Raw genomic sequence first — 9,398 nt, 5'->3', positions numbered from 1 at the left:
ACAGAAGGGCACTATATTATTCTTAAAGGAAGTATTCAACAAGTGGATATGACAATTATTAATATATATGCCCCCAACAGGGGAGCAGCAAGACACAAAAGCCAACTCTTAACCAGGTTAAAGAGACATATAGATAAAAAAACATAAATAGTAGGGGACCTCACCACCCCACTATCAGTAATAGACAGAACACCCTTGCAAAAACTAAGCAAAGAATCAAAGGCTTTGAATGCCATACTCGACGAGTTGGACCTCATAGATATATATAGAACACTACACCCCAGAACCAAAGAATATTCATTCTATTCAAATGCCCATGGAACATTCTCAAGAATAGATCATGCTCTGGGACACAAAACAGGTCTCAGCCAATACCAAAAGATTGAAATTATCCCNAAAAGATTGAAATTATCCCCTGCATATTCTTAGACCACAATGCTCTGAAATTGGAACTCAACCACAAGGAAATATTTGGAAGATACTCAAACATGTGGAGACTAAGAACCATCCTGCTCAAGAATGACTCGATAAACCAGGAAATCAAAAATAAATTTAAACAATTTACGGAGACCAACGAGAATGAAAACACAATGGTGCAAAACCTATGGGATACTGCAAAGGCAGTCCTAATGGGGAAATACACAGCCATCCAAACCTCACTCAAAAGAATAGAAAAATCTAAAATGCAGTTTTTATATTCTCACCTTAAGAAGCTGGAGCTGGAACAGAAGGACAGGCCTAACCCACTGACNTGGAACTCAACCACAAGGAAATATTTGGAAGATACTCAAACATGTGGAGACTAAGAACCATCCTGCTCAAGAATGACTCGATAAACCAGGAAATCAAAAATAAATTTAAACAATTTACGGAGACCAACGAGAATGAAAACACAATGGTGCAAAACCTATGGGATACTGCAAAGGCAGTCCTAATGGGGAAATACACAGCCATCCAAACCTCACTCAAAAGAATAGAAAAATCTAAAATGCAGTTTTTATATTCTCACCTTAAGAAGCTGGAGCTGGAACAGAAGAACAGGCCTAACCCATACACAAGAAGGAAGGTGATTAAGATTAGAGCAGAGATCAATAAATTAGAAACTAGAAGCACAGCAGAGCAGATCAACAAAACTAGAAGTGGTTCTTTGAAAGAATAAGATCGATAAGCCACTGGCCAGACTTATTCAAAAGAATAGAGAAAGGACCCAAATTAATAAAATTATGAATGAAAGGGGAGAGGTCACAACCAACACCAGTGAAATAGGAAGGATCATTAGAAACTTTTATCAACAGCTTTATGCCAATAAATGAAACAACCTGGAAGAAATGGATGCCTTCCTGGAAACCATACTATAAACTACCAAGACTGAAACAGGAAGAAATTGATTATTTAAAGAGACCAATTAACTATGAAGAGATTGAAGCACTGATCAAAAACGTCCCCAAAAACAAGAGTCCAGGGCCTGAAGGATTCCCCGGGGATTTCAACCAAACATTCAAAGAAGAAATAATACCTATTCTCTTGAAACTGTTTCAAAAAATAGAAACAGAAGGAATACTACCAAACTCATTCTATGAGGCCAGTATCACCGTGATCCCCACACCAGGCAAAGGCCCCATCAAAAAGGAGAATTACAGACCGAAATCCCTGATGAATATGGACACCAAAATTTTCATCAAGATCCTAGCTAATAGGATCCAACAGTACATTAAAAGGATTATCCAACAAGACCAAGTGGGATTCATCCCTGGGGTGCAAGCGTGGTTCAACATTTGCAAATCGATCAGTGTGATAGATTATATCAACAAGAAAAGAGTCAAGAACCATATGAGCCTCTCAATTGATGCAGAAAAAGCACTGGACAAAATACAGCATCCTTTCCTGATTAAAACACTCTAGAGTATAGGGATAGAGGGTACATTCCTCAATTTCATAAAGACCATCTATGAAAAGCCTACGGCGAATATCATTCTCAACCGGGAAAAGCTGAAAGCCTTTCCCTTAAGATCAGGAAAACGACAAGGATGCCCACTCTCACCATTATTATGCAACATAGTACTAGAAGTCCTTGCAACAGCAATCATACAACAAAAAGGGATAAAAGGTATCCAAATCCGCAAAGAAGAAATCAAACTGTCTCTCTTCGTAGATGACATGATATGATACTCTATATGGAAAACCCAAAGAATCCACCCCCAAACTACTAGAACTTACAGAGCAATTCAGTAATGTGGTGGGATACAAAATCAATGCTCAGAAATCAGTTGCATCAATACACGAACCATGAGACTGTAGAAAGAGAAATTAGGGAATCCATTCCATTTACAATAGCACCAAAAATCATACGTTATCTCAGAATTAACTTAACCAGAAGCATAAAGGATCTATATTCCAGAAACTACAAATCAGTCTTGAAAGACACTGAAGAAGACACAAAAAGATGGAAAAATATTCCATGCTTATGGAATGGAAGAATAAACATAGTTAAAATGTCTATGCTACCCAGAGCAATCTACACTTTCAATGCCATTCCGATCAAAATACCAATTACATTTTTCAAAGAACTGGAACAAACAGCCCTTAAATTTGCATGGAAACAGAAAAGGCCCCAAATCGCCAAGAACTGTTGAAAAGGAAAAACAAAGCTGGGGGCACCACATTGCCGCATTTCAAGCTGTAATACAAAGCTGTGATCACAAAGACAGCATGGTACTGGCACAAAAACAGACCCATAGACCAATGGAACAGAAGAGAATCCAGAAATGGACCCTAGACTCTTTGGGCAACTAATCTTTGACAAAGCAGGAAAACACATCCAGTGGAAAAAAGACAGTCTCTTCAATAAATGGTGCTGGGAATACTGGACAGCTACATGCAAAAGAATGAAACTTGACTACTCTCTCACACCATGCACAAAGATAAACTCCAAATGGATGAAAGACCTCGACATGAGACAGGAACCCATCAAAATCCTAGAGAAGAACTTAGGCAGCAACCTCTATGACATCAGCCACAGCAACTTTTTTCATGACACATCTCCAAAGGCAAGAGAAACAAAAGAAAAAATGAACCTGTGGGACTTCATCAAAATCAAAAGCTTCTGCACAGCCAAGGAAACAGTCAAAGAAACTAAGAGGCAGCCCACGGAATGGAAGAATATATTTGCAAATGACACTACAGATAAAAAACTGGTATCCAAGATCTACAAAGAACTTCTCAAACTCAATACACAAGAAATAAAGAAATAAAAAAATGGACAGAAGATATGAACACACTTTTCCAATGAAGACATACAAATGGCTAACAGACACATGAAAAAATGTTCAAAATCATTAGCCATCACGGAAATTTAAATCAAAACCACATTGAGATACCACCTTACGCCAGTCAGAATGGCAATAATTGAAAAGGCAGGAAACAACAAACGTTGGAGGGGATGTGGAGAAAGGGGATTCCTCTTACACTGTTGGTGGGAATGCAAGCCACTTTGGAAAACAGTATGGAGGTCCATTAAAAAGTTAAAAATTGAGCTACCCTAGGATCCAGCAATTGCACTACTGGGTATTTACCCCAAAGATACAGACGTAGTGAAGAGAAGGGCCACATGCACCCCAATGTTCATAGCATCATTGTCCACAATAGCTAAATTGCGGAAGGAGCCGAGATGCCCTTCAACAGATAACTGGATTAAGAAGATGTGGTCCATATATACAATGGAATATTACTCAGCTATAAGAAAGAACGAATTCTCAACATTTGCAGCAACATGGACAGGACTGGAGGAGATTATGTTAAGTGAAATAAGTCAAGCAGAGAAAGACAATTATCATATGGTTTCACTCATTTATGGAACGTAAGAAATAGAAAGATCGGTAGGAGAAGGAAGGGAAGAATGAAGGGGGGTAAACAGAAGGCGAAATGAACCATGAGAGACTGTGGACTCTGGGAAACTGAGGGCTTCAGAGGGGAGGGACGTGGGGGATTGGGATAGGCCGGTGATGGGTATTAAGGAGGGCACGGAGCATTGGGTGTTACACGCAAATAATGAATCATGGAACATTGTCTCAAAAACTGGGGATATACTGTATGTTGACTAATACAACAAAATAAAAATTATAAATAAATAAATAAATACACATAATTAATAATACTTCCCAAATAGTTTCTGATCGTTCACCAAGGCCCTGAAACCCATCTACGGGTGCAGTGGCGTCCAAGACTCAAGGTAAGTAACTCCTGATCTACACAAACAAGAATCACCATTCTATTTTCTTTGTTCTACAGATGTGTTTCATTTCAGCTTCCCGTACTGTAAATATCAAACCTATGCCTCCTACTTCTTAAGATCACTATTTCCACCTATTAGATCATATGACCACAGTAGTTTTCAATATTGATTCATTACATCTAATAGGTGAGACAACACTGATACACAGATAACAACATACAAAACAGAAGGTGAATCTCGCATTTAAAAAGCCAGGGGACAGTAGTAAGGAAGTATGATTAAAGGAAAGCTTCTTGACAGAAGTGGACATTTAATGCTGGGTTTGATCTTGAAGAATAGGTAGGATATGAAAATGCAGAGGATGGGGCGCCTGGGTGGCACAGCGGTTAAGCGTCTGCCTTCAGCTCAGGGCGTGATCCCGGCGTTATGGGATCGAGCCCCACGTCAGGCTCCTCAACTCTGAGCCTGCTTCTTCCTCTCCCACTCTCCCTGCTTGTGTTCCCTCTCTCGCTGGCTGTCTCTATCTCTGTCTAATAAATAAATAAAAAATCTTTAAAAAAAAAAAAAAAAAAAAAGAAAATGCAGAGGAGTAAAGGAAGGAGTAAAGTGAATTTCAGAGGACAGCAGAATCAGGGATGTTTCAGAATACTTCTTAGGAATCATGAAGAGAGGCCTTAATACCAAGGTCAGGATCCTGGACTTCAGTTGATAGGCTTTAAGATGCCAAGGAAGGCTGATGAGGAGGGTAGTTACCTAATCAAAGCTCTATATTAAGATTGTTCAGTAATGTGTGGGAGTATGTGGAAGGCAGAAAAACTGAAGGCAAGGAAACAAATTGGGAGCCTATTAACAATTGTAGGAAGAAAAAGTTACTACAGTATGATTTAGAGAATGTCATCTTTACCCAGCAGCCATTTTAAAAGATTAAGCCACCCACTGAAAAACGAGAGCTTTGACATGCAGTAGCTGCTCATTTAAGGAGCTGCCAATATAGAAACCAGCTGTAGTTCATCATGGTACGTATTTCCCTTGAAAAACCCCACCTACAACATGAGTTTTGAGATCTCCTCAAGATAGCATTTTAACATTACTTTTTTGGCTATCTTGGTTTGTGGGATTAGGAGGGGCGCCAAAGATTCCTTTAGCTTCCCTTTGCTCCATTAACTCTACAGGAAACATTAAAGTTTCTCTAACTTTACAAATATGAATCCTGGTAAGAGTTGAATGATAAGCTTCCACGTAACTAACAAAACCGAAACTCCAAGACTAAAAGACCTTAGGCAAAATGACACATTTGCAGTAGCAAACAGTAAACGGTTAGAGAACTTGTTGAGCACAACAGAATTCCCTTGAAATTGCTTTATTTCTATTTGTAAGCCTGAGGTGATCTGTGGTAGAGCATAACCTTGGGTAGCAACCATTTCTGGGTTATAGAACAGCACTGGACAGATAGCGTAGGCGCGTTTACAGCCAGGAACCGCTGAGGATTAGTATTCGCTCAGAAGACATAAAGAGGGAGCCCGGGATTTACAGGGCCATGCTGAACTGAAGAACTAGGAAAGACAGGGTTGGAGGCCTGAGTCACGTGACACCCTGCCCCGCCCTATCTCCACAGTTTTCCAGAGGCAAAAACTTTAGCCCGTAGCCCTTTTACTCTCAATCCCTGCCCCATCCCCCCCACCGCCCCCTCGCCTAGTGATACCCTCCACGTCCCTTTCCCCTTCTGATCTCGGCTCACTTGTCCCGGATGATGGTCTGCAGCTCCCGGATCTGATCATTCATAGGCAGCAGTTTAAGCTGCGTCCCGATCTGCTGTGAGACTTCGTGGTTCCCCAGGAGGGATTCGCCGGTTGGTGCGTCACAGTTGCCACTGCCACCGCTGCTCTCGGAATTGAGGCCGGCCACGCTGCACGCCTGAGGCTCCAGCTCAGCCGGTACGCTACAAGGAGCATGCCCTGCGAGGACAGTCGGCTTGGACTTGGAGGCGCTGTTTCCCCCGGCTTGGTCTGAGATCAGGTCGCCAGGTCTCAGCGGCTCGGAGCTTGGAGTAGACACAGAGTTTGCTTTCTGGTCGTGACAGGGCATAGAGTCCGAACACCGTAAGTCCATGGCCAAACACCAGGCCCCGGGCTGTCCCTGCAGCTACCGACCCCTAAAGCTAAAGCAGAGCTGAGAGAAGGGGCCGAAGCTCATTAGCTCTCCCGTTCGCCCCGGACGCTAACAAACTCTTCACCTGGGTTGCCCCTCTCACCCCCAGGCCTCCGTAGGTCCCCCTAGGCGCGCTACGTCCCTGCCCCGCCCACACCGGACGTCCGGCCTGCCTAGATACTATTGGCTTCTCGCCCTGTCACTCTCCAGCGAAACGCTTTTAACCCTTGGAGTCCCCCGCTGCGTGGGTTCCCACACGTTAACCGGGCGGACGGGATGAGGCCAGGGATGGTTGGTTGCAGGGTCTTCCGGGAGCCCTTAGGGGTTCTGCATGCAAAACTTTGGGTGCGTGGTACAGCCAGAAAAATCTAGGGCTGGAGAGTGATAAAAGGATTACATATATAAGGCCCACTGGTTTTAGACTTGTGTCTTGGCAGAGAGATTATACTTCAATAACTGCATCTTCAGTTAGCGTGTCTGTGTAACCAAAAGGGGAAGTAAAAAATGCCTGGCAAGCTGCTAAAGAGCCCGCCGTCTACTAGACTGTTTTACAAACTGCAGCTTCCCAAGTGTGCTTGACCACTAGAGTTTTCCTTGTCTTTATTCGTTGAGACCTACACTGAACGGTTACCATGGGGATTGTGACAGCATTTCAGATCCACGACCGCTTTGTTTATTTTAAGTACTTGGAAAGACACTTTTTGATTCTTTTGAGAAAGAATGTCTAGGCAGCAGTACTTTTCAACACCAGTGTGTATTAGAACAATTGGAGAGCTTGTTAAAATGCAGGTTCTCATGGCCTACCTTTTAGATTCTGATCCAGTAGATCCCAGAAAGGAGGAAAGAATCTTTGTTTTTAATAAGCAACCCAGCAATTATGATATTTTTTTAATGGCACGCTGTAAGAAAGTGATTTACAGGCTTCCTTTTTAAAGAGCTGTAACGTGAAAGTAAGAAACCTGCTAATTCTGCTAAAAAAATTATTGAGCAGCATTTAACACGTCCCTTTCCCTCTCTGGACTTGCCTTTCCCCATCAATAAGTGAGATGCATTAGCTATTTGACTCCTAAATGTTCTTCCAATTTTGACATTCAGTAATTCTATTTTGCCTTCCAAAAAAACCAATTCTTAAAATTCCCTTTTCCACAGAGCCACATAAGCAACACATGAGAGATTCAGAGTAACATGAGCAGCAGATACCAGGAATATCCAGGCCTTTGGTGGGACTTGAACCTTGATCTGGCTCTCTGTTTTCGATTTGTTTGTTTGTTTTTTGTTTTGGTATTGGTATTAATGGTATTTTTATTCCTTTGTTTCACTCCTATTTTCCCTGCTTTGTTCCTGACCCTCTAAGTCAGTACACCATTAGCTATAATTATAGAGAGTTTAAATTTGATTGGATGATAAGAATTGCAGCCTAGAATCGTAATCCCAGTCACTTCTGAAAGCTTGTGCATTTTTCCACCTAGTACTGAATGTAGTTCAAAGGGTCACTGGGTTTAAAAAACAAATCTGGCTATTTAGTCAATGGACGCTCTAAAGGAAAACACTGCAGTACAGTACTGTTTCATTACCAGTAATTTAAGGGAAATAATAAATTTAAAATGGTGTAGTGAGATATTCCAGGACTAAAACTGTACTGTAGTCATTTTTGTCTAGTTTCTAAATGGCTTTGTTCTCAATGCCGCAGAATATGAATTAGGACGGTACAATTGCTAATGTGTCTTGTGTTTTCACTCTTACAGGCAATATCCATACATACACTTACCTATATTAACCAATAATCGTTAGCAAATCTATGTATCTAGTTATTTAAGATGCTATTAAAGCACAATTCACTAATGAATAATCATAATAACACCTAAAATTTAGTGCTTTGTAATTTACAAAACGCTTCTATGCATTCTCTCCTTTATTTTCAAAAAAAAGCTTGCATCTGTCCACAATAGCTAAATCATGGAAGGAGCCGAGATGCCCTTCAACGGATGACTGGATTAAGAAGTTGTGGTCCATATATACCAATGGAATATTATTCAGCTATCAAAAAGAACGATTTCTCAACATTTGCTGCAACATGGATGGCACTGGAGGAGATAATGCTAAGTGAAATTAGTCAAGCAGAGAAAGACAATTATATGGTTTCTCTCATCTATGGAACATAAGAACTAGGAAGATCGGTAGAAGAAGAAAGGGATAAAGAAAGGGGGTGTAATCAGAAGGGGGAATGAAGCATGAGAGACTATGGACTCTGAGAAACAAACTGAGGGCTTCGGGGGGGGATGGGATAGGCTGGTGATGGGTGGTAAGGAGGGCACGTATTGCATGGTGCACAGGGTGTTACGCAACTAATGAATCATCGAACTTTACATCAAAAACCAGGGATGTACTGTATGGTGACTAACATAATATAAGAAAAAATATTTTTAAAAAAAGCTTGCAGTTTTACCAAGCCCCCTTTAGCGATCTTATCTGTGTGATTCTTTTTCCTAAAGTGACTTGCCCAAGGTCACACATCCAAAAAGAAGCAGAGCCAAGACAGAAACCCCAGTCTTTTGACTTCAAATGCAGCCTTCTTCACACAAACCGACAGAACCATGAAATCATTCAAGTAACAAATACTACTTGAGCCCTTACTCTTTGCCAGGCATTTTGCTATGTGCTAGAACAGATACATAGAGAAATGAGTGAAGATCTTGAAATTCTCCATGGTGGTAGAGGTCATGGAGAGTATGGGTCTTTGAAAACCAAAAGACAATATTAAACAGCATGGAAACCTAAACCAAAAATGCTAATAACAGAACTGACAAATTTGAATTTAGCTCTCTTGCTCACTTTTTTATGGAGGCATGAAGCCAGATAAAGCAAAAGCTGGAAAATACTCCTGTAGTAATTGAGATGACTGTAAACTTCATTTTAGGTTGTGAGCTCTAAATTTGATATAATCCCTAAAAATTATGGGAAGCAACAAACCAATTGCTTGTATCAATAGAAATCCTTCACATACATCTACGTAGTACCT

General features: G+C 41.0%; 1 protein-coding gene across 5 annotated transcripts in view; it reads right to left on the bottom strand.

Annotated features, from left to right (window-relative positions):
- UPRT (uracil phosphoribosyltransferase homolog) overlaps positions 1-6,545 on the bottom strand; it is a 144,665-nt gene extending 138,120 nt beyond the window's left edge. For 2 of the 5 annotated variants that reach the window (XM_034648789.1, XM_034648787.1), the window contains exon 1: positions 5,970-6,545. In XM_034648789.1, the coding sequence (XP_034504680.1) occupies positions 5,970-6,340 (371 nt within the window). In that variant the 5' untranslated portion in view covers positions 6,341-6,545. The remainder of the gene's footprint in view (positions 1-5,969) is intronic. The other 3 variants (XM_034648791.1, XM_034648790.1, XM_002930129.4) reach the window with 2 other exon arrangements.
- Between the last annotated feature and the right edge of the window lie 2,853 nt (positions 6,546-9,398).

The sequence above is a fragment of the Ailuropoda melanoleuca genome, chromosome X (genome assembly GCF_002007445.2).
Source record: "Ailuropoda melanoleuca isolate Jingjing chromosome X, ASM200744v2, whole genome shotgun sequence".
Taxonomy (NCBI): Eukaryota; Metazoa; Chordata; class Mammalia; order Carnivora; family Ursidae; genus Ailuropoda; species Ailuropoda melanoleuca.
The sequence above is the reverse complement of the archived record's forward strand: the minus strand, read 5'-3'. Positions and strand labels throughout refer to the sequence as shown.